Source organism: Mirounga leonina, unplaced genomic scaffold (genome assembly GCF_011800145.1).
Source record: "Mirounga leonina isolate KUSES-001 unplaced genomic scaffold, KU_Mleo_1.0 Mir_154, whole genome shotgun sequence".
Classification (NCBI taxonomy): domain Eukaryota; kingdom Metazoa; phylum Chordata; class Mammalia; order Carnivora; family Phocidae; genus Mirounga; species Mirounga leonina.
This window is the reverse complement of record NW_023270389.1, coordinates 54,246,613-54,272,394: the sequence shown is the minus strand read 5'-3', so window position 1 is coordinate 54,272,394 and position 25,782 is coordinate 54,246,613. Positions and strand designations below refer to the sequence as shown.

The 25,782-nt window shown below is 41.9% G+C and overlaps 1 protein-coding gene across 5 annotated transcripts in view; it reads left to right on the top strand.

Moving 5' to 3' along the window:
• The first annotated feature begins 23,214 nt into the window (after positions 1–23,214).
• The window catches only part of DNM3 (dynamin 3), a 559,032-nt gene continuing 556,464 nt past the window's right edge, over positions 23,215–25,782 (top strand). For all 5 annotated transcript variants that reach the window (XM_035010797.1, XM_035010801.1, XM_035010800.1 and 2 more), the window contains exon 1: positions 23,215–23,518. In XM_035010797.1, coding sequence (XP_034866688.1) covers positions 23,358–23,518 — 161 coding nt within the window. In that variant the 5' untranslated portion in view covers positions 23,215–23,357. The remainder of the gene's footprint in view (positions 23,519–25,782) is intronic.

The window sequence follows — 25,782 nt, the reverse complement described above, 5'->3', positions numbered from 1 at the left end:
ATGATGGCTCGACTTATGATTTTTTGACTTTATGCATTCAGTAGAAACTGTACTTTGAATTTTGACTATGTACTTTGCATATTTTTGAATTTTGAGTTGTGAGCCACAGCTCCCAGTCAGCCACACAATCATGAGGTTAAACAACCAATACACTTACAGCCTTTCTGTACCCATACAACCATTTTTTTTTTTTAAAGATTTTATTTATTCATTTGAGACACAGAGATACAGAGAGAGAGAGAGAGAAAGCATGAGCAGGGAGAGAGGCAGAGGGAGAGGGAGAAGCAGGCTCCTCGCTGAGCCAGGAGCCCGATGTGGGGCTCGATCCCAGGACCCTGGGATCATGACCTGAGCTGAAGGCAGACGCTTAACCATCTGAGCCACCCAGGCGCCCCCCCATACAACCATTTTGTTTTTCACTTTCAGTATAGTATTCAATGAATTACATGAGATATTCAACACTCTATTATAAAAGGATTTGTATTAGATGATGTTGCCCAACTGTAGGCTAATATAAGTGTTCTCAGCACATTTAGGTAGGCTAGGCTAAGCTATGATGTTCAGTAGGTTAGGTGTATTAAATGCATTTTCAATTTACAATATTTTTGATTTAAAATGGGTTTATTGGGATGTAACCCCATTAGAAGTCAAGGAAGATCTGTAGGTACCTAAGGGCTGGAGATGGGAGTATGAGAACTGGGAAGGATAGACATAGGAATGGGAACAAGATTTTTTAATAGGTGCCATTTTATATTGTTTTAATTTTGAACCATGACTGTATTACCTTTTTAAAATACTAAATTAAAAAATTAAGTCCTGGGGTGACTTTAATGATGTGAATTTCACACATATGTTCAATGGGTTCCACCAAAAGTCCTGTGGCTCTTTTACCTCCCTGCCTTTGTATAACTTACCTCTTTTCTGGAATTGTCTTCCAAACCTGCCCTTCCCTTCTGTGCCAACTCCCACTTCACATCAGGTCTTAGCTCACTTAGCATCACTTCCTTCCTGTTATGTCTTTTTCTTTGCTACCCCCCTTATTTATTAGATTTTCCTCTCCTGTTTTTTCATGGGATATTCTGATAGCTGTAACTATGGCTTTTCTTCCAGTGGGCTGTAATTATTATTATTATTATTATTATTATTATTATTATTATTATATTATTTAAGTTGGCTCCGTGCCCAGCATGGAGCTAATGTGGGGCTTGAACTCATGACCCTGAGATCAAGACCTGAGCCAAAATCAAGAGTCAGATGCTTAACAGACTGAGCCACCCAGGTGTCTCATGGGCTGTAAATTTAATTTGCTGTCTTTCTGCCCATGACACCATGAATCCTGAGAGTGAGGAGAGTCTTATGTGACTGTATTACCAGCACCAGACACTACTCACAGCTTATCATAAGTGTTCAAGAAATGCTTATTGAATGATTTTGCAATGTATGTGTAGTGATCTTATGCCGTGGACTTTTGGAGATAGCTCCTATTTCAAACATTTGTCCCTTTGTTCCCTTAGGCATTAGTCAGGCCAATGTACTGATTCTTTTTTCCTTCCTTCCGTCCTTCCTTCCTTCCTTCCTACCTTCCTTCCTTCCTTCCTTCCTTCCTCTCTTTTCTCTCTTTTTCCTTTCTTCCTTTCCTCCTTTCTCCTCGGTTCCCTCCCTTTCTCCTTTTTCTTCTTCTCTCTTTCTCCTTTTCTTCTTCCTCCTCCTCTCTTTCCTTTATTTCTTTCTTCCTTGAATAAATATACACACAGGTTATCACCTATCCTGGTCTCTTAGTTGCAGTTGTTGAGTAAGAAACAGAAATCACTTAGCTTAGAGATTAACATAAACAAATTAGAGATTAACATAAACAAAGGCAAAAATTCACTCTTATATAATACTAAGGCCAAAGGGAAATCAAGGGCCTTAAAAGAAATTCAGAAGTTCCTCTAATTAGATTGTGAGCTTTTGAAAAGCAGAGTCTGTATTATCTACCTTTGTGCCCTGGTACCTTGCAAAGTGGCTGGTGCAGAGTAGGTGTTTAATAAGCGAGTGCTAAACTTAATTGAAAAAAATAATAACAGGGCATATCTTGCCTTCTCTTGAGAGTTTTTGTCTGGAGGTGAAGGACTCTGAATTTTGAAAACTAAATGATTTAATATACACAGAAGCAGGAACATGGTTAAGAGTATGGAACCGAGGAACAGGCAGATGTTAGATGAATTTCCTTTTTCACCAGTAACTGTGTGACCTTGGCTAAATCATTTAAATGTGAGCCTGTTTTCACTTGTAAAACACACACATGTGTACACGCACACAAAATCTCGGATGATTACTAAGACAGTTGAATGGGATAACCAAAGCAAAAGCCTTGGCACAATGCTTGACACCTAGTAGTTACTCAGGGCCGTTTCATTGAACACGCTATTGCTCAATATGATATCCAGCTATTATACCAAAATTTTTGCAAGACCAGGTCAATGGTACAACTCTTAAACTTAAAAAACCTGGAGGAATCTCAACTAAGAGAGAGACTGGGGAAGAGACTGGATTAGAAGCCGGTAAGCTGAGGGTACTTGCCTCTCAAATTGAGTTCTTTGCTAAAGCCAGAATTGGAAGACAGGAGAAATGAGGCTTTGGAGTCATAAATACTGTGCAGCACAAAATGATTAAAACAAAGTACTGTGTTGGCTGATGGCCGTGTACTTGTTATCTCAGAAGTGCAGCCCTTGGGCACCTCTATCTCCTTCATTTTCAGCAATATGCTTTTTTTGTGTGTGTGTGGGTGCGATGGAAAGAGGTGGGATGACAGAGAGACATTGGAGGACTGTAGGAGAGAATATTGGAGGATAGGACCAAATAGACTAATATTCTAGTGCCTTTTAACTCGTTGATTGCCAGGAACCTGGCTGAGACAGAGCATCGGTTTATTCAGCTTTGATTCAGCTCAGCGCCCGGTTGACAACAATATGTGTCTGAGTCACAGGGGGTCAAGTGACTGCAGCTTCTCTGATGAGTCATTGTCTTGTCTCCACTAACGTCCCAGCAGCTGGGTCTGACTTGTTTACTGAGAGCAAGCTACAGCTGTCTGCAGGTACAGACTTTGGTGCTCCAGATCTCACCAGCAGAGCGAGCAGGCTTGATTTGGGAGCATTTGCCTTCCTGGAAGGTCTTCAAGTGTAACAGGCAGGGGCTGCCCAATGTGATGTGACAATGCTCTTTCCTCCAATTTGGTAACGCAATGAGCAAGTGTTTAGATTGGGACTCCAAAGGATTGAGCAAGAGTTAGAAGGTGTGAATAGGACTAATATATGTGACTCAGGATCTTAGCAAGGCAGGTGGCACATCTACACTGGGCAACTGAAGAATGCTTAATAGAAAGATTATTTACAAAGGAGTGGGTGGGTTCAGGGAAACAACAAGGGATGGTGCAGAGTCCCCAGGAAAGCCAGAACGGGGAGCCATTACTAGGCTAAAGAAGCAGGGGGTAGGAGAGTGGAAGTATGTGGAGGTCACCTGAGAGGAGTTGTTGAATTATTTAAGGATCACAGTCGAATTAAAGTTAACCAACGGGAAGGGAGCTAGAGGAGTAAATACCCGACCTCACTCTCCTTTCTCTCTCCCTCCTTAATCCTTCTACTGGCCAAATCCAACTGGAAGGCAGAGAGCAAAGGAGCTGTTGATGCCCACCATAGAGGTTGCCTCCTGGGGAAAAGGGCAGAGTGGAAAGGTCAGAAATTGGATCTGGGGCCAAAAAGAAAACTTGTAACACAACTTGCTAACTAGTCAAGTTCATTTCTTCTCTGATTCTTAGTCTCATTCATCATAAAATGGGGAAATCACTCTACCTACATTGTTGTGAGAATGGAACGAGATACTGTAGGTAGAAAGTTTTGAAAAGTTGTGAAGGGCTTTGTGAATGTTGAGTATGAAGTTGTTGAATAGTGTCTACTTTTCAAGGGCGAGGGAACTACAGTGTCACGTCACCAGGAAAAATCCCTTCCCAGCTAGTTCACCAGCCCTTCTTGAGACCCTACTAGGTATACGCTCATACCTGATGCTGAGGGTGAGCATGGGAACAAAGGTGGGTGGGCTATATAAAAAAGGTGATACAGGGCGTAGCCACTACTCCCTTAAAAGCTTGTAATAGAGTTGGAAAGAAAGATAAGAAGGTATGTGTGTATATATATATATATATATATATATATATATATATATATATATTTTAAAGATTTTATTTATTTGACAGAGAGAGACACAGCGAGAGAGGGAACACAAGCAGGGGCAGAGAGAGAAGCAGGCTTCCCGCCGAGCAGGGAGCCCGATGTGGGGCTCGATCCCAGGACCCTGGGATCATGACCCGAGCCAAAGGCAGACGCTTAATGACTGAACCACCCAGGCACCCCAGTATGTGTATTCTTATATCTATATATGAAATGTATAGAAAGATGTGAAGATACCTCTGTGAGTACACACACGCACACACACACACACACTCACAAGGTAATGAAGTCATATAGACAAATGAGGCAATACCTAAGGGATGATTAGAGTTGGACAGGGACAATCAGAAAAGGTTCAGATGGAAGGAGTCTGAATTGGAAACTGAGTCTTGAGGTACCAGCCTACTGACTGGTTGAGGTTTTTTCGTTATTTTTCTTCCAGGTCTAGGAATAGACCTTTTCTAATAGAAGTTGAACTATTTGAGTTCTTAGACCTTTTTGAATAGCAGGTGAACTATTTGAGTTCTTTGACCTTATATCTTTGTTTCTTCTTTTTATCCCTAATGTTGGGTATGGTACTCTGAAGGTCCTTAGGAAATGTTTTTTAAATGAATCTGTAAAATAGCATATGGTATTTGTGCTACTGCATTAAGTGAGAGAAGAGAATACCTATGATAACAGTGCCCCCCTTGAGTGGTGGTCTCTGAGAATTCTGAGGGTGTTGGAAATACCACTGCATGCAAGAAACGAGTCCCAGTGAATGAGTTTAGCACATGCTTTTGATAAGTAATTTGCATAAGATTAGTGTGTGCAGTCTTAGAAATTTCCAGACAGAAAATGACTGCTCTCTGGAAGATGTTTCATTTATTAAGAGCCTATGACACGCCAGACGTGTTTCTCCGATCCTTTGCTTCTGGGGCACAGTGAAAGAGATGAGTAAGGGTGGTGATAATCTCCCCCAAATAGTTGTCAGGTTATTGCAAAGTTTAAAAAGGTGTTTAGCACTCAAGTACTATTGCATAAATGTTAGTAGTCAAGGACTCGGAGTGTGACAATGAAAGGAAATGTTAAGGTAACATCATCCAAACTTCTTTGGGCAAATATCAGTGGAAATGATACAGGTGTGGGACTGTTCAGCAACACTGCTCTGGATGCAGAAATCACTGGCTCTAAGCCGGTGGGGGATAGCCGAGAGAAGAGAGCCATGGAACAATGTCAAAGCTTCTTGGGCTTTGAGAGCAGTCTTGAACTGGTAGGAGCTCTTGAAACAGGCTGAAGTTTGTGGATAAAAAGCACAGCTTGCCCCTGCTATCAGCTTCCTGCAGAAGAGAACATCATCACCTGCTCTGAAGCCTGAGGGTCAAAGAGAAGGCTTGTTTCAGCCCTGTTCTCCTCTAGGGTTCAGGGCTGTGGGTGCGCAAAGCTGAAGTCAGGCTTTCAATGACCAAAGGATGTCAACCTAAAACGCAGACTGCCCAGACCCGGTCAAGGGCTGTGGATGATGGGGTGTATATATATAACTAGGTGCACCCTCCCTGTTGGATTTTTTTCCCACATTTTTTTATCGAGGTAAAATTCACATAACATAGAATTAACCACTTTAAAGTGTACAATTCAGTGGTATTTTAGTACATTCCCAATGTTGGGTAATCATCACTTCTCTCTAGTTCCAGATACTTCATCATCCCAAAGGGACACCCCAGACCCGTTGAGCATTCCCCTTTTCCCCCCTCTGCTCAGTTCCTGGTAACTGCCAACCTGGGTTTTGTCTCTATGGATTTCTCTCTTCTGCATATCTCATGTAAATGGAATCTTACTCTATGTGGCCTTTTATATTCTAGCTATTTTCACTGAGCACAATATTTTCAAGGCTCGGCCATGTTACAGCACGATCAGTACTTCATTCCTTTTTATGGCTGAATAATATCCCAGGGTATGTATATATCACATTTTGTTTATCCATTCATCAGGTGATGGAAGTTTGGGTTGTTTCCACCTTCTGGCTATTGTGAATAATGCTGCTATGAAATTATGTCAGGTGTTTTTGAATACCTATTTTCAGTTTTGGGAGGGGGTGTATACCAAATGGATTTCCTTGCTGGGTAATATGCTAATTCTATGTTTAACTCACTGAGGAACCACCAAACTGTTTTCCACAACAACAGCACAATTTTATATTTCCACCAGCAAATGTACGAGGGTTCCAGTTTCTCCACATCTTTGCCAACACTTATTTCCCATTAAAAAAATGTTAGCTATCCTAGTTTGTGTGCAGTGTTACCTCACTGTAGTTTTGATTTGCATTTCCCTGGTAACAAATGATGCATCTTTTTATTCCCTATTGAATTTTAACTCAGTGAAAATACTTTAAAGCTAAACTTTTCTGCCCTTGAGTGGACCTGTAGTATGATTTAGATGGCAAATTCTCACATGTAGATTTGTTTAACTCTCTTCGCGTCATGTGGAATAGCTATTGTTTGCAAACAGAGCCTAAGAAACACTCTTGGGCAATGGTATAGATATGGAAATAAATGAAGAACTTTTTCAGAAGCAATATTTATTAAAACTATACTACTAATAGAGCATTGATCTTTTTTTTTGCTCTGAAGTTTTATTTTAAAACCTGCCCTAAAAACATCTGTCCTAGGAAAACAAACAAATGAGACAAATAACAAATCTCCCACTTAATGGGCTTGAGTATCTCTTAAAATGGAGCAGCCCACACTCATGAGTTTCCATACTGCCTTTATTGCTGTGTGACCTCTGACCTTTGACAAGACTTCTCACTCATATACTATTTGAGACATCCTTCTGTGCTTGATTTCCACTTGTTCCACTGTGGAGGATGATGATGAGCTCCTACCAGTGTTGGCAGGGCTCTTGGGAAACTCCAAGAAGAAACCAACAAGTGAACTCATTGTGATGATGTGAGGCTCTCCCATGGAAGCCATCCATTTCGATATACCTGGCTTGGGCTGGATTTCTCCTTCATTAAGGCCATTAATGGCCCTTTTTATGCCAACTTCTTGAGGCAAATGGACAGGGTAATGTGTCTCCAATTAGAGAAAGAGAGGACTGAGTGTTCCCAGAATAGTCTCATATCACAGTTAGGTTTGTTAGCTGCAAAAATAGATCTACATTAAAATAGAGAAATGTGGAAAATGATATGAAATTAGAAACCATATTGTGCACTACCTTTTTTGATAAGTAGGTTAGCTCTCTAGAATTCTTAAGTTTAGAAGAGATAAACTAAATAATATAACACAGCATCCTCAGGTGATCTGGTATTGAGGTCATGTCTGTGACCAGGCTCTGCTTTGGTTTTTCTTGCTGGTAATTTTTTTTTACTGCTAAATCTCAACTTCCCATCTCTAAATGCCTCCAAATATTGGGAAGATTCTAGAGTGTTTTTAATTGAGAGCTGAGACTGAATCTATATAAAAAAATTCCATCCCAGTCTTGAGAATAATGATATTCTTCTCATTCTGTCAACCATACTCAGCATTCCCTGAATTACCTAGTCGGTAGGGTCCTAGCTGGAGGCCTCTTGTAGATAGATAAGCAGTGCCTGCCTAGATGAAGATTGTCAGGATAATTGTTTTTCCTGAGGGCAAGGGTATATCAAATGATTATTTTGGTAGGGAGAGAAGACAGCTAAGGAGAGTTGATGGTCTTCAGGTGGAAGGTCATGAGAAAGTTGCTGAAATCTGTTGTCTCTTGTCTGCCATCTTCTATCTCCTGTTAGCAATATTTAAGATCATTTTGGCAGAGAAATAAATTAGGTCAGTAAATAGGCATTGGATGAATCTGCTTTAGATGGATGAATTATAAGATCCTCAATTGCAGTCTGCAATCACACTGATTTTTAGTAGTTGGAAACTGGTCTTGAGTATTCTGAGATAGATGCGATCATGGAACTGGGACATATATTAAGAATATATAATGAGTTCTCATTCCTCCATCTTATTTGAATATTATCTGTTCAACAGAAATGTTCTCTTCTTATTGCTGGTAGGATTACAGATAAACATAGAGTGGTCTGTTTTTTTGTTTTTGTTTTTGTTTTTTCCCCCAAATCTGGCAACTCTTCTTCCTGGACACTTAGCTAGGTTACATTTCCCAGTGTTCTTTGCAGTTGGATGTGACTGTGTGACTGAGTTCTACCAGTGGAATATTTGTGGAAGTGATGCATTATTTATAGGATTCGCCCGTAAGAACCTCCCATGTATGCTCCTGTATGTTCTTTTCCCTTTATGGTTGGCTAGAATGGAGACAAATTCTAGGGTGACTTTAAAAGTTGTATGTTTAAGTTGGCAGAGCTTCTTTTTTATTTTATTTTATTTTATTTTTTTTATTCTTAGGTTAATCCCCATACATTACATCATTAGTTTTAGATGAAGTGTTCCATGATTCATTGTTTGTGCATAACACCCAGTGCTCCATGCAAAATGTGCCCTCCTCAATACCCACCACCAGGCTAACCCATCCTCCCACCCCCCTCCCCTCTAGAACCCTGTTTGTTTTTCAGAATCCATCGTCTCTCATGGTTCGTCTACCCCTCCGATTTCCCCTGCTTCATTCTTCCCCTCCCGCTACCTTCTTCTTCTTTTTTTTTTTCTTAACATATATTGCATTATTTCTTTCAGAGGTACAGATCTGAGATTCAACAGTCTTGCACAATTCACAGCGCTTACCAGAGCACATACCCTCCCCAGTGTCTATCACCCAGTCACCCCATCCCTCCCACCCCACCCCCCACTCCAGCAACCCTCAGTTTGTTTCCTGCAATTAAGAATTCCTCATATCAGTGAGATCATATGATACATGTCTTTCTCTGTTTGACTTATTTCACTCAACATAATACCCTCCAGTTCCATCCACGTCGTTGCAAATGGCAAGATCTCATTCCTTTTGATGGCTGCATAATATTCCATTGTATATATATATACCACATCTTCTTTATCCATTCATCTGTCGATGGACATCTTGGCTCTTTCCACAGTTTGGCTATTGTGGACATTGCTGCTATAAACATCGGGGTGCACGTACCCCTTCGGATCCCTACTTTTGTATCTTTGGGGTAAATACCCAGTAGAAGTTGGCAGATCTTCTATTAGACTGATTGCGTGGAGGAGGACTACCCCATTAATTTGTTTACTTTTTTGTACTACACAAACCAAAAAATTTTTTTACTGTATTTGAGCTCTTTTGCATTTTGTGACCTATTATTTTTGTTATGTAAGTAATTTAGTTAACCAATAAATATGTCAGTGGGTTAAGTCATTTTTATTGGTAACTAAATTACTAGGTAGGGAGAAAACTTAGCATGAGACAGCTAACTTAATAAGGTGGGAATTATTTATAAGTTCCCAAAAGCAATGCTCTACAAGTGCCCCAATAGGATTTTGCTGTGTATAAGTGACTCTGAAACTTAGTAGCTTAAAATAACAACAATCATTTTATTATCTCTCTCAGGTTCCCAAAGTCAGGAATTTGGGAAGGACTTGGCTGATCAGGATAACATTTATAGTACAGTTCAGTTGAATGGGGATTTAATGTGGAAACCCATTTGGTGGAAGCTGTGATATGTGCTGTGCAGGGAAGTCAGGAAAGTAGATGACATGATTCTGACCATCAAGAAGCTTACAATATGGGGCGCCTCGGTGGCTTAGTTGGTTAAGTGTCTGCCTTCGGCTCAGGTCATGATCCCAGGTCCTGGGATGGAGCCCTGCATTGGGCTCCCTGCTCCACGGGAAGCCTGCTTCTCCCTCTCCCACTCCCCCTGCTTGTGTTCCCTCTCTCACTGTCTCTCTTTGTGTCAAACAAATAAATAAAATCCTAAAAAAAAAAAAAAAAGAGGCTTACAATGCTACCAGACTTGCACACATGGATAGGGACAAAATCATATAGAACACCTAGTTATGTTGTTAAAATCATTCAACAAATATTCAAGCATGTACTATGCACCGTGTATTCTACTAGGCACTGGGTTTATAACTATGAACAAAACAGACAAATCCTTTTCTTCATGGAGCTTACTTTCAGGCGTGTGTGTGTGTGTGTGTGTGTGTAACAAATTGCAAACAAATTAAAAATTTAATTATATAGGCTATTAGAAGATGACAAATGCTGTGGAGAAAAATAAAAGAGGGGAGGAGAATAGAAATTGTGTTGAGGGGGTGCAATTTTGTTTTCAAGTAAGCTCTATGCCCAACATGGGGCTTAAACTCATGACCCAGTGATCAAGAGTCACATGCTCTACTGACTGAGCCCCTCAAGTGTCCTGAGGGGGTGGAATTTTAAGTGGAATAATCAGGTAAAGAGTTCCTGAGAAAGTAACATTTGAGCATAGACTTATAAAGAAGTTGAGAGGATGAGCCTCATGACCATCTGAAGGATAAGTGTTTCAAGCAGAGGGAAGAGCAAGTGAAAAAGCGCCCATAAAGGAATGTGTTGATTGTTTTCAAGAAACAACAAAGGAGTCTACAGGGGAGAGCTGGAGAGAAAAGCAGAGTAAAAACAGAATGGGGAGCTGGAGAGGAGGACCAGGAATGAAGGGCCTTTTAAGTCTTTTAGTCTGAGTAAGATTGGAAACCAGCGGAAAGCTTTTTGAATAAAGGGGTGACATGGTGAGACTTACGTTTAAAAGGATTACTTTGGCTTCTGTATTGGGAATAGTTAGTAGGAAGATAAGGATGAAAGTAGGAAGACCAGATGGGAAACCATTGTAATAATCTAGGTACTAGGTGGTGGTGGCTTAGACCACAGTTTAACAGCAAAGGTGGTCAGAAGTGGTCAGATTCTAGATATATTTTGAAGATAGAGCCAGTAGGATTTCTTGATGGACTGATTGTATGGTGTGAGAGAAAGAAGTCAAGAATGACCATGTTTTTTGGCTTGAGCAGCTGGAAGTATGGATGTTCCACTAACTAAGGTAGGTAAAAAAAAAAAATAGATTAAGTGCTAGATGGAAGATAGCATGTTTATCTGCTGATGGGATGATGCAGTAGAGAGGGAAAAGTTAATGATGCAGTGAAGAAGAGAGAATTGCTATAATCAAATAAAGAAGAGAGTAGAATTCACTGCATATGTGGAGATCCTGTCCTAGAAGTTTGGATGGTCCATCTACAGAAACACTAGAGAAGGCAGAGTATATAATCTAGAAGTTGGTAGATTAGTATTTGAGGTGATGGGAGCTAGTGGAATTTCTTTTCTGATTGTTTCTACTTTCTTAGTGAAATAGGATACAATTCACCATTTGGGAATGAGGATGAGGGAAAAGACAGAGAGAGGAGACAGGTCTGAGGAGAGAAGAGAAAGTATGAAATTGTCATCTAGAAGAATTCGAGAGTGAATGGACTATGGGAAAGCAATAGTATTATCAGGTCAATTTGAGGTTCAGGATTATTAACTTAAAATGGTTCCTGTGAACATGATAGGGTTTCTTTTCTTCCTAGCTATGTTCAGCTTCTTGGGTGCAGGCACAGAGTAGGAGAGTTGGATTTTCCCAAGGCTGGGTTTTGCTGAGTATGATAAATTGAGAGAGAAGAGGGAAGTGTAGGGTATATTCAAGGGAGTGCTTATAATGATAGATCATGCTATTTAAACAAGATGAGGGAAGTGAGGACATGAAGGGTGAGAGACAATGAACAGGTAGTAGAATTAATTGTAGGTCCTAATGGGGCTGACGGATTATTGCAGGTGGGCACTATAGAGAGTGTTCTTGAAAGAGAGTGGTTGTAGCTCTGAGTGGGGGATGTTTGGTTTTGAGATTATGGGTGGTTGTAGACTGTGTACCGACACACTAAGGATTGACCCTGGGGAGAGAGGCTGAGATAGAGTGTAAGGGAGGGGAGAGGGTGGAAGAGCAAAGAGGACAGTGTTGGAGGTATCATCAGCATGGAATTGAAATCACTAAGAATTAAGACAACCATGTCGTTGGAGTGAGTCACAAACTAAAATCTTTGAAACCTGAGGAGAATGAACAAGAGGTTGGCAGATGTTGACAACAAGGAGAAGCAGAGGTGACAAGAGACTAATGACATAGATTCAAAGCTGGAAAATTTTAGAGAGAGAATGGCTTAGAAGCAGCAACGAGGAGCACTGAGTAAACCTACCCCACTTTTAGTCCTAGGGTTCAGGAGGCATGAGAGAGATGACAGCTACCATTTGTAACTAACTATTCCAGTAGAAACAGGCTCCTCAGGGGAGAACCAGGTTTCCGTTTAGTAACTTTGGAGAAGAGGTGAGGATACAAGAGGATTTATTGCTAAAAGACCATGGGGTACAGAGGGCACAGTGGAGATGTTGCAGGAGTGAGGGGCTGGAGACAGAAGAGATGTGCAGCCTATGGAAATCCTGAAGGCCTCATATGTGAGGTACACGTTATTAACGATGGTGTCAAACAGTTCGTTCTCCTGCCTGCCTCCAACTGACTTTCCCACAAATTGGGGCTCTGCATGCAGCAGGTCATATGTCCTAGTTCTCATCTGTCTAAAATGGATCTAGTTCCTGCAACAGAGAGGAGAAGCAGATAACCATGGAGCCCTCAGCCAACACTGCAAGATTAGCCGTAACTGTCAGTCACCTCTAACTGATCGCCCTCACAGAGACTTCTCTTGATTTTCTCATTCTGTTTGGATGGAGACATCTGGATAGGACAGAAAAATTGTGAAGAGTCCATCTCAGCCTGGAAGTGGGAAATTTCTGCCTCATTGTGGCGTCTACCCCCTTCGGATTATGAGGGATTTGTGTCAGTGGAGGAGGGGGCTCTGCCAACATTTCAACCGATCCTTCTCAAAACAGCCACTGCTGAAAATGGCTTTTAAAAAGAAAAAAGAGGGGTGCCTGGGGGGGCTTAGTCATTAAGTGTCTGCCTTCAGCTTGGGTCATGATCCCGGGGTCCTGGGATCGAGCCCCGCATTGGGCTCCCTGCTCTGTGGGAAGCCTGCTTCTCCCTCTCCCACTCCCCCTGCTTGTGTTCCCTCTCTCGTTGTGTCTCTCTCTGTCAAATAAATAAAATCTTAAAAAAATAAATAAATAAAAAGAAAAAAGGAAGAAAAAAAGGAAAATGAATTTTACTAGGAGAGATGATAAATGGCTCATCTAAAACATGTGCACACTCATTCATAGAAAACGTAATTGTTTTCTTGCTGCTATCATGGCCTCCTTGGTGGAGTTGTTGTTTTGCCGATGTCAATGGCCTGAAAGGGACTCTCCGTGTGTGTGTGTGTGTGTGTGTGTGTGTGTGTAAAATTCCTGTTCTGCAGCAGGATATAAGTAGAGCATGCCCTAATGGATTCAGAGGCATTATACACTGGAGTTACAGCTGAGTCTTTGCAGCTGAATTTTTATTTTTTCAGAACATAGTTCTTTTTTTTTTTTTTTAAAGATTTTATGTATTTATTTGACAGAGAGAGACACAGTGAGAGAGGGAACACAAGCAGGGGGAGTGGGAGAGGGAGAAGCAGGCTTCCGGCGGGGCAGGGAGCCCGATGCGGGGCTCGATGCAGGGCTCGATCCCAGGACCCTGAGATCATGACCTGAGCCGAAGGCAGATGCTTAACGACTGAGCCACCCAGGCGCCCCATTTTTTCAGAACATAAGGTGTTTAGCAATAAGGTGTTTAGCAATTTTCACCAACAAAAAAATAAATAAATTGCATAAAAGGGAGTTGGGGTTGAACCTGCCTGTTACCTTTTCTGTGAGTTTTCTCTTTCTATTCTCTCAGCATGTATCTTTCAGCATTTACACTCCTGAAATAATTTATGTGGGGATGGAAGAAAAACAGAAAGAAAATAACTTCCTCAGGCTACTGTAAAAGGAGAAGATTTGGAAGGTCATGTCAGGAAGCACGGAAACCATTTCATCAAACAGAGTGACAGGTGGATGGAATAGTGATGTGGTGGTAGAATCAAGGGTTTTCAGTTTTGACCTTTTGTCTATGAGACTTTGGGGTATTGACTTTTCACAATGAATTGCTTTTTGGCAGTCTTGATAAAGACTCACTCTTCGATCTACAAATAGTTTTCGAGGCAAATGAGGATGCTAGCCAGGGGGAGGGTTAGCAGGCTGAGGGGAACAGGGTAGGAGTGAGAGTTCTGCTGGAACAGTCACTGAGGAAAGTCTAAAGAGGGCCCTGCAGAGAGTGGGCATTTTTGGAGACCCTTGGCTCCAGAGATACTGCCTTCCTTTGCATAATTTTGCCAGAGAATCTAGAAATCATACTTGTGTCATCGGCTACCTTGATTCTATTCTAAATTCTTTTCAAACTGTACACAGAGAACAACACAAGTTGTAAAGGAATTAAGCTTAATTGTAATTTCTCCATCAAAGTCAATCTCAGTCCATTTTTTGCTTCCTCTTAACTCATTGCTTTCTGGATGTTCTTGCTTATGCTTATTTGTGAAAACGTGTCTTGCTTTCTATGACTTTGTCATGCTTGATTCCTAGTGAACTGTTACTTTCATCTATACTTTCTGTTTGGTTATTTCTGGGCTTTTTCTAAGAGTGAACTCTTTCTCAATTCTAATTTACCAGATGAAGAAATCCTAAAATTGATGAGATACATGAATAGTAAGATACTTGAAGGTATTTTTATCACATATTTATCACACAAATCATGTAAAAATTATAGTTGATCAAGAAAACCCTTTGGGTAATTAATAAAATGTATTTACAGTTCCTGGGTAGATTTGGATAATTATAAATAAAACATTTAATAGTCATTTGATGCCATGCAATTTACAGAATATTTTAGTGTTCATTATTTATTTGATTTCACAATAGTTCCATGAATTAAGAACAGATATTAATATTCCCATTTTACAGATGAAATTAAGGGCTAGGAGAGTGAATCACACAGCCAGTAGGAACTTGAATCCCAATCTACTAACTCTAGGTCATGACAACCAAAATAATTTACATAAAATAAAACCTGCTCTTGTTCACAGAAAGTAACTTACCATGCATTTTTCAGTCTCAATATAGGTTTGGCAAATGTAGGTACTATATATCACAAGGTTCAAGTTTTTCTTTTGGGGATAATCCAAGTATGGTATGCTGAAGCAGATCAGGGAGCATCTGTAGTAGTTCTGCCTATGTGACATTGGTCAAGTCAGCTAACCTCTTTAATTTCTCTCAGTTTTCTTAATTGTGAAAGGGGAATTCTATTGCTTTCTGTTAGTTGTTACTTCAAAAGGAGCTGTGACATGAAAATGGTTTGTGGGTGTATAGCAGTATTAAAAGCTGTCAATGTTGTTCATTATCACAATCTTCGGCAAAAGATCCAGGAGGGAATGAACTAGGGTTCACTTGGGCCTCACAGGGATGCATAGGGGATGAACTTTTCCAAGGTTTACGTTTCTCCTATAAAATGAAAGAGAGGAGACCATGTGCAATGGGGAAAGTTTTCCTGGGACACTCTCACTCTGGTGTGATTATGGAACCCTTTCCACTCTTATCCCAGCCCCCCTTCCTGAGCTGACATTGCTGGAATATAATCTTCTCTAAGAGATAGTTGTTTTTTTTTTTTTTTAAGGTTTCATTTATTTATTTGAGAGAGAGAGACAGAAATAGCGACAGAGAGCATGAGTGGGTAGGAGAGGGAGAAGCAGGCTCCCTGCTGAGCAGAGAGCCCGACATGGGGCTTGATTCCAGAACCCCGAGACCATTATCCAAGCTGAAGGCAGATGCCATCCGACTGAGCCATCCAGGCGCCCCTGAAGAGATAGTTTTTAATGGTAAGGTGTGTCTTCCCCTTCTCTACGTGATGTTTTCCTGTCAATGTAATACTCAGAGATCCCAACAGAATAACTCTATATTGGCAGAATTTTGGAGTCATCACAAGCTTCTTGGAGAGTAGGTATATTTAATTTTGTCCTCTCAAAACACAGCATGATTATGACTGCCCATTATTAAGTTATCCCCAGACGGAGACTATCATACTCTGTATTACCATTACATGTCATATAGGTGTGTGTCATAAATGCCATGGATTATTTTTATTGCAGTATAATTTACATAAAACAAAACGCATCACTTTAAGTTTACAGTTCAATGAGTTTTGGCAAACATATACATTCACATAACCATGAGCATAGTCAAGATAGAGATTCCACATGCCCCCTTGCAGTCAATGCCCTGTCCCCACTCTCATCCCCAGACTGCTTTCTGTCATCACAGATTAGTTCTGGTTTCTCTAGAATGTCATATAAATGTATTCATACAGGATGCAATCTTTTATGTCTGACTTACTGATGCCATAGATTATGGAATATGCTTTAAGCAAACAAAATTCAGCTCCGGTACCTACTTTGCTGTAGTTTTCCTTAGTCTACAGTTTGGTGTACTTGGCTAATGATAGTTCCAGTGACTATAGTGGACTGAGTTTGTAACACTTCTGCTGTTTGAGTCAGAAGGAAATGCTTCCCATTTTAAAATCTTAGTTATCACTTGCCAGTTATTAGCTGCTAGTGAGTGGCAAAGGCTTGGGGATTAAGGAGCTTGTGGACTCTCCTGCTTCTATTTGCCATGTCATTTTCACCTTATATTATTACACAACACTTTTGTTGTTGACAAGCTGGTGTGTATGCAAACCAGTTATGGTTCAGCCAAATGGCATTTTTATTCAATTTTAAATTGAAAATTTGAGGAAAAAATGGAAGAGGACAATAAAAATTTTCCATGTTTTCTCATGGAGACTAACATTAAATTTTTGGGCACAGTTCTTTCTAGTTTTTCCCCCTAGAGAGTCCATCATGCAGATATGATAATACTATATATAAAATTTTATATGCTGCAGTTTTCATTTAATATCTTATTCATAGCATTGCTCTGTGTCAATGAAAAATCTTTATAAGCATATTTTAAATGGCCATTATAGCTTACCTATATACATAAAATATTATTATATTAATGATGATATAAAATTATATATAATATACAATTAATATATAATTATCCCTATATATCTCTATCTGTATAAGACTCATAATTCAACAAATGAGACTTAAAGATTTTTTATTTATTTATCTGACAGAGAGAGACACAGCGAGAGAGAGAACACAAGCAGGGGGAGTGGGAGAGGGAGAAGCAGGCTCCCCGCAGAGCAGGGAGCCCGATGCGGGACTCGATCCCAGGACCCTGGGATCATGACCTGAGCCGAAGGCAGTCGCTTAACCAACTGAGCCACCCAGGCACCCAACAAATGAGACTTAAAAAGTACTAGGGGTCCCTCCTTTTAAAAGGAATCCTATGTGATTTCTACTTCGGTATGTGTGGATTATGCTTACAGCAGAACACAGCTATACCTACTTGATAGAAGGAGGCACAAACTGGCTGCTAAATCAGACTTAAGTGAGTAGAGAGTGCTTCCTAACCCTTCTGTTTTAATCCCTTAAGCTTGCCAATTGGTATTTTCTGCCCTGCAGGTGTGTAGACTCAGCCATGCTTCCATGGGACTACTGGTGAGATTCCATCTGTCAGATCTCAAATTGACAGGAGTGGTAAGAGTAGGAGACTGGAGTGGTTCTTCCAGAGTTATTTTGCTCCCTGATGACAGCTAAGGAAAAATATGGGCAATAAAATTGGGAGTCTTTACTTTCTGACCCCTGCTCTTGGCTGAAGGAGAGAAGCCCCAAGAGATTAAGTGCCAACTAGGATGGCTATGGTATTGAAAGTCTGGTATTGAAAATACTGGACATTCACTGGCTTTCACAGAACTCAAAAGATGCCTGCAGACAAACTGATTGGCAGTAAGATCTAAAGTCTGTCTAAGTGATAACCTTTGGAGAAAGAGCTGTAGGGCTTGAATAGGTCCTAAATTGTACACAGAGTAATACTGTAATTTACCTAGTGACACTCACAAAGATTGACATGACAAATGCTTAAAGTTTTGGTTCAGATGTTTCATAAATATTTATTGATTACTGAGCTAGGCACCGTGGGAGATATACAAGATGTGGCTCTGCAGTAATGTGACTGATGTTTTAAAAACCACGAATTCCTAAATCATATATTCAAGTATGTGCTCTTTTTTTTTTTTTTAAGATTTTATTTACTTATTTGACAGAGAGAGACACGGCAAGAGAAGGAACACAAGCAGGGGGAGTGGGAAAGGGAGAAGCAGGCTTCCCATGGAGCAGGGAGCCCGACGCGGGGCTTGATCCCAGGACCCTAGGACCATGACCTGAGCCGAAGGCAGACACTTAACGGCTGAGCCACCCAGGCGCCCCTAAGTATGTGCTCTTTTTTGAGAGGTTAAATATTTTTCCAGAGATGTTGTCACTACTCAAAACTTTTCTAACTCCTTAGAGTTTGCTTTCAGCTTGTAGCGTATTTTAAAATGTATGTCTATGTAAGATACATATATTTAAACATATATATTTCTTAGAATTAGCCAAAATTTATTTGGTACTATGTCCTATGAATCTGGTAGGAAATCAACATAGATAATATTCTGTTCATCTGAAATGATGTGTGACTGTAGAATACTGAGTCTGAGTTTTTGGATAAGGTTTATTAATTTCAAAGGAGATGTTCCACTGATACTGTATGAAATGCAGCATTATTGCAATAGGCTTGTTGCTTCTCAAAATGACTCTGAAGGAAAATACTCATTTCAATAACAGTTCTGATGTGTTCATAAAAAGTTAACTTCTTGGGATGCCTGGGTGGCTTAGTTGGTTAATCATCTGCCTTTTGCTCAGGTCATGGTCGTGCAGGGTCCTGGGATGGAGTCCCACATCAGGGTCCTTGCTCGGTGGGGAGCCTACTTCTCCCTCTGCCTATAGCTCCCCCTGCTTGTGCTCTCTCTCTCTCTCTCTCTCTGACAAAAAAATGAATAAAATCTTTGAAAACAAAAAACAACAAAACAAAACACAACAGAAGTTAACTTCTTAGATAGGGAGACACATCTGAAAACAGCGGTTAACCTTTAGGAATATTCTGCCTTGTGGCCTGGAAACAAGTGTGTTAGAGAATAGGAATTTGTATTCATCACTTGGTGCTGGAGCAGGGCTGAGGTGATCATGTGATGCAGTCAGGAAGCAGGGGTGGCTGACCGGGCTCCCCTTTTCAGCTTTACACCCACCCTCAAAGGTATAGGTAGTCTTTGTGTCAAAAATTCCCCTTAAATTTTCCCCTTCGAGTTTTCGTTTTCTTTGCTGTTTGTTTTATTTAGATTAATTTATGCGAAAAGCTTGTTGAGTGTATTAAATTTCTCCTGGTTCCATGTTATTGCAGAAGTGACTCTGGAAATGGGAAGTAAAGAAGGAAACCAATTAGCAAAAGTAGTTCAGGTTGGTTTCTTGAAGTAGGTGGGTGGGACTGATTTGAAGAAGTTCTGGAGAATAGAGATGACATGCATGGCTTCAGTGCACATGAAATGCAAATTTATATAATGATTATACATTCTCTGTCTAATGCATAGTAACATTGTCTTTTACATTAGAATGTGGGATACTCAGGGCAAGGGCTTCTGAGTTTTTTGTATTCCTCACAGCACAGAGCAGAGTGCAGGACAGATCATCAAGGCCTCCCCAGATGGAATTGTTACTCCCTGAGTCCCATCTTGTTTCCCCCTTTTCACTTTAAACAAACGTGGTGTCTGAGTCCACTCAGGCTGCCACAACAAAATATCATATACTGGGTGGCTTAAACAACAGAAGTTTATTTCCTCAAAATTCTGGAGGCTGGGAAGTCCAACATTAAGGTGCTGACTGATTCGGTTCCTGGTAAGGACTCTTCTTGGCTTGCAGATGGCTGGCTTCTCCCTTTGTCCCCACATGGCAGAGACAGAGCAAGCTTTTCTAAGGACATTAGTCCTTCTGGATCAGTGCTCCATCCTTATGACCTCATTTAACCTTATTCTAAATACAGCCACATTGAGGGCTTCAACATATGAATTTTGAGGAGACACAGCTCAGTCCATATCACCGTTGGATCAGAACACTTATTACATTGTGCTGTGATAGTTTATGTCTATCCCCCATTGACTATGGTATCCTTAGGTGCTAAGCACTGTGCTAGGCATTGAGAATCACAAAGATGGATCTTGCCCTCAAGGAGCTTATCATTAGTTGTATTTGCTTTCTATGGCTGCTGTAATGAATTAGCACAAACTTAGTGGCTTAAAACGACACAAATTTATTATCTGACAGCTCTATAGGTTAGAAGTCTGACACAGATCTCACTGAGCTAAAATCAAGGAGTCAGCAGAGCTGTGTTCCTTTCAGAGGCTCCAGGGAGAATCTGTTTCCTTGACTTTTCCAGCTTCTAGAGGCAGTCAACATTTCTTGGCTTCTGGCCCCCCCCTTTCTCCATCTTAAAGCCAGCAAAGTTGCGTCTCTGTGACCATTCTTCCATAGTCACATCTCCCTCTGAAAGAGCCAGGTAAGGCTCTCTATTCTTCAGGATCCATGTGATTAGTCTGGGCCCATCTGGATAATCCAGCATAATCTCCCCATCACAAGGTCCTTAGTTTAATCACATCTGCAAAGTTCCATTTGCCATGTCAGGTAACATGTTCACAGTTTCTGGAGATTTAAATGTGGACATCATTGGTAGGGGGACATTATTCTGTCTATCACATTAGTGGAAGAAAGAGACATGTAAATCAGAGATTCAATGCAATGTGCCAAATGAAACAATGAAGATCTATTCAGGGTATGTGTATATGGGAAGCGTACAAGAAGGTAGTTAACAAATGATAGTTATAAATGAGGCACTGACAGCAAAGATGAAGAGGATGAGGTGGGTTCTATGGAGGTAGAATGGGCATAATTTGTATTCCAACTTGATGTAGGGGATGAGGGAGAGAGAGAGAAAAGGAGTAGAATGACTTACAGATTCTGGATTGGGACTGGGCAGGCTTCTTGCTGAGATAGGAAGCATGCTGGAGGGCACGGTAGTTGCTCTTTATGCTCTTCTCTCTTCATGACTACTCTGACTACAACCATGTGGTGGATGGAGGGGTGATTCCTGGAAAAGGTATGTTGGGCAGATATCCTACTAGGGATACACTTCAGTGGAGGAGATGATGCATTCAGCTTTTTCTTGCTCTTTGGCTTTTTAAAAAAGTTGAGCTACAATTTACAATGAAATGCACAGATCTTAAATGTTTAGTTCGATGAGTCCACGAATGTATACTCATATCCAAAACAAGATATAGACTATTTCCATCACTTTACAAAGATCTCTGGCGCCTCTCGCAATCAGTCCCTACACCTCAAAGCAACCAGTACTCTGATTTCTATCAACATAGATAATTTTGCCTATTCCACAACTTCGTATAAATGGAAGCATACAATATGTACTCTTTGGTGTCTTTCATTCAACATAATGTATCTGAGATTGAACTACGTTATCGCTGTATCAAACGTTCACTCCTTTTCGTTGTTTAGAAGTATGCCCAGACCGTACTTGCTCATTCATTCATCTTTTGATAGAGATTTGGGTTATTCTTAGTGTTTTGGTCATTTGGACATTTTTTACACAAGTCTTATTAGGGTTAAAGGGAACTTTATAGGATTAAATGCTGAGATTAGAAAAGATTAGTTCAGTTTTGAATAAGTTAAGTCAGAGGTACTTGTGGGACATTCAGATAGTGAGGTCCAGGACCAATTGGAGTTCAGTCTATGGTAAAGGGGAGAGAGGTGGGCTAGCAATTTAGATTTCTGTAGTCGCTAGTCAGTATGTGGAATTAAAGCCAGGGCAAAATCCTCAGGTAGAGTATAAAGTGTGAGATAGGAAAAGGCCCATGAATTAAATCCAAGAGAGCATGTGTATCTATTTGTAAAGAGGAATCCCTAAGTATGGACTCTGAGAAACAAACTGAGGGCTCTAGAGTGGAGGGGGATGAGGGGATGGGTTAGCCTGGTGATGGGTATTAAAGAGGGCACGTTCTGCATGGAGCACTGGGTGTTACACTCCAGCAATGAATCATGGAACACTACATAAAAAACTAATGATGTAATGTATGGTGATTAACATAACATAATAAAATTTAAAAAAAAAGAGGAACCCTCTAAGGAGGCTGAGCAAGCACGACCATTTATTTATCTTTGTGTGTCCATCAGCAGGCACAGGACCCGAAGCCCAGGCACGTCTCAATTTGCTAAATTTAACAGAACGTGTGCGGAGTATACGCTCTTTGATAGACCCTAGAGGAGGAGATAGATGGGTAGGACAAATGGCATGAGGAGTCGTAAAGGCCCGGGGGCGCCTGGGTGGCTCAGTCGGTTAAGCGACTGCCTTCGGCTCAGGTCATGATCCCGGAGTCCCGGGATCGAGTCCCGCATCGGGCTCCCTGCTCGGCAGGGAGTCTGCTTCTCCCTCTGACCATCCCCCCTCTCATGCTCTCTCCATCTCAGTCTCTCTCTCAAATAAATAAATAAAATCTTAAAAAAAAAAAAAAAAAGGCCCGAATGAGTGTGGTAGAGTGAAGAGAGGGAGTGGTGCGGTGTAAGCACGACAGGCTCCACCTTTGCTTCGACGGGGCTGGGAGATGGAATCATTAGAGTTGAATAATTAGGTAGGGTCAGACTACGCAGGTCCCGAAATGGATGTCAGATGGAAGAATTTAGACTCCACAGGCCGGCCACCTTGAGAAGAGCTGGGTTCTGAAGTAGGGCGTGAGAACATGAGATTTGCTTTTAGGAAGTGACTCTGGCGGCGACGGAGGTACGGTTGCTACTGCTGGTGACAGGGCTGAGTGAGTGGTTATCAGTAGGGCTTTCCACTAGTCTTTGGCTTTGTAGCTGAGGCTGATTCCCTGGCCAAGCGCTGTAACTGTGCGTCTGAGCCTTGGTAGCAGGAGACAGAGGTCGTGGCATCTGGCGGCAGCTGGGAGGCAGTGCGTGCGCGCCGGGCCGAGGTGTCCGGTTGGGAACCCTCGCGCTGAATTGCAGCCAGGCGGGGCGCGGATGGGGCGGCCGAGGAACCAGGCCACGCCCCTCCCGCCCGCGCAGGCGCGCTGCGAGCCGTTAGCTGTCAGGAGCCGAGCGGCTGGCTGGCGGCGGGATCCGACGTCTGCGCTGGAACCGGCTGACAGCACCCAGCGCGGCAGGGGCGGCAAAGGCGGCGCGGCCCCGGCTCGCCAGCCGGGTCACAGAGGAGAGCAGGGACCAGCGGGCGGCTGGCGACGCTGGCAGGATGGGGAACCGGGAGATGGAGGAGCTGATCCCGCTGGTGAACCGTCTGCAGGACGCCTTCTCGGCGCTGGGACAGAGCTGCCTGCTGGAGCTGCCGCAGATCGCCGTGGTGGGCGGCCAGAGCGCGGGCAAGAGCTCGGTGCTCGAGAACTTCGTGGGCAGGTGAGAGCGCAGGGCGCGGGGGGCGGGGCTGGCGACCCCGCTTGGGGCCGTTGGAGCGCGCCCGGGCGGCGGGAGCCCTAGGACCGACCCGCGGCTGAGGCGGAATGGAGGGCAGAGCGGCGGCGTCCGTGGAGCGGGCGGGGTCGTCCCGGCTCCGGGCATCCTACGTCTCTCCCCCCCCCCCCCCAACGCCCGCGCCTGGTGGCCCTCCTGCCTGTCTTTCATCCTGCGATACAAAGCCATTTCCTCTCCGTCCTCCGGTCGGGGAGTCGGGGGAGGGGGTCCGCCCGGGATCGACTTCCCCCCCGCCCGGCGCGCCCGCCTCGGGGAGCCTGGATGCGTAGCGCGCCCGGGAGCTTCCCAGTCCCCGTCTCCTCTGTCTTCCCGGCTCCACATCCCCCTCCTTTTCCTGTCCGCCTCCCCGAGGCTCTCTGTGAGGCTTTGGGGTTTTATCCCCCCCGCCCCCGCGGAGATGCTGTCCTTCTCGCCCCGGTTCTCGGCTCCGCTCAGCTGCCTACTGTTCGAGACAGTCGTCCCCTGCCCCTAGCAGGGGAGGCGGGGTGCGAGGAGAAAGAAACCGTTTGTTGTGGTGAAGCTTCATCCAGCCACGCTTCCCCACCATTCTCCCTAAGAGTCGAAGAATAAAAGGTGGTGTGTTCGCGTGTGCACCTATTCACAGCTCCAGGCTTATGTCAGAGAAACCGAGGCACAGACTCTGAGGGGGGTGAACGTGGACTTGTGTTGCCCAGATGCCATGTCATTCCTGCATCATCTCGGAATTGACCAGCATCTTTCTCGCACTCTCTCTGCGCCCCCTCCCCCAGCATCATCTTCCGTTCCCTACGCTCTCATCTGTCCTGCGAGTCTTCAAGATAAAATGCTGAATCTAAATTATAGTTATGGGTTTCATCGTGACTCTTAACACAGAAAAAGGGAAAGGATTAATTTTTTTGAATTGACAATCAGCATTTTTTCCACTGAGCAATTCGTGAGGGATTAAGTTACCTTAACGGCCTCGCCTGAGGAGTGCAGACATTTGCCAAGAAAAGCCCGTTTGAAAGCATTACGAAAGCTGAAATCTGTTTCCTATAGTAAACCAGGTAGAAATGTACAGCAGTAAGACAGTGGGCCGGAGTGGGGACAATCCAGAGATTGTACTTTACTCTTTTTATTTGGCTGGTTAAGTGATTTTAGAGTCAGAAGTTTCCTGTTCCTTTTTTTCTTTTTTTGTTAGTGTTTGGTCGTGTGTGAAATTTCGATATTCCCACATCTCCTTTGGGAATGTTAGTGTCTATAAAGTGCATATTCTTCTTTCTCAGTTGATGCTCTGTCTGATGATACTCTTCTTTTTTTCCTTGTATGAACTAGAAAAGCTTAGAATCCTAATAAAAAAGTAAAATTGCTGACAATTGGCTGGTATCTTTGCCTAAGTCTCTTAATCACTTCTGTTTTACCATTTTGAGTGATGAGAAAGTGATGGTAAAATATTCTGCATACGTCATCTTAGACTAATGGTGAAGTGATGGATGAATGTGATTTCAAACATATGTGGGGCAGTCATATAACTTAATAAGGGTTTTACTTTTTTGGATTTATTTTCAATGAAATTCACTAAGTTTAGAGTGGTATCCATAGGGAAAGTGAGGCTTGAGGGCAATGTATTTTTGAATTTTCAAACTCCAGGACATTTAACATGGTACCCTAATAGTCATTTAACTACTTTTGTTTTTTAAACAAATACTTAAAGATTAAAATAGTAAGTAATTCAAATGCAATTACCATGTTTTTATGCACATTTCATATATTTACTTGGATGGGCTGTATTATAAATGCAATGTTTGTGTCCAGAGCTTTTGAACCTAATGTCAGTTTTAGGCATATATCTCAATTCTGTCCTGACACACTTCTTAATGCTATAATAAAATTGTATACATTTCCCCTCACTAGCTATAGTCTTTTAAAATGAGAATTTCAAAAAAAGAGATATGGAAGAGTAAATTATTTTAGCTTAAATGTTTTTTATGATAGAATGAAAAATAGGGACATTATAAGCATTATACAAATCAGAGCATTTAGCAAAATACATTAGTATTTTGTTATACTTTTAAAAAAAGTTTTACCAATAATTAATTACTGTTAAAATATCAAATCAAAGGGTGAACATAGAGGGAAAAACTCATTTAATAAATATATAAAGGCTTTATTATCTGTAGAGATGACACTTGCCTTGCAGAGCTTATATATTAGGAAAAAAATTAATTAAA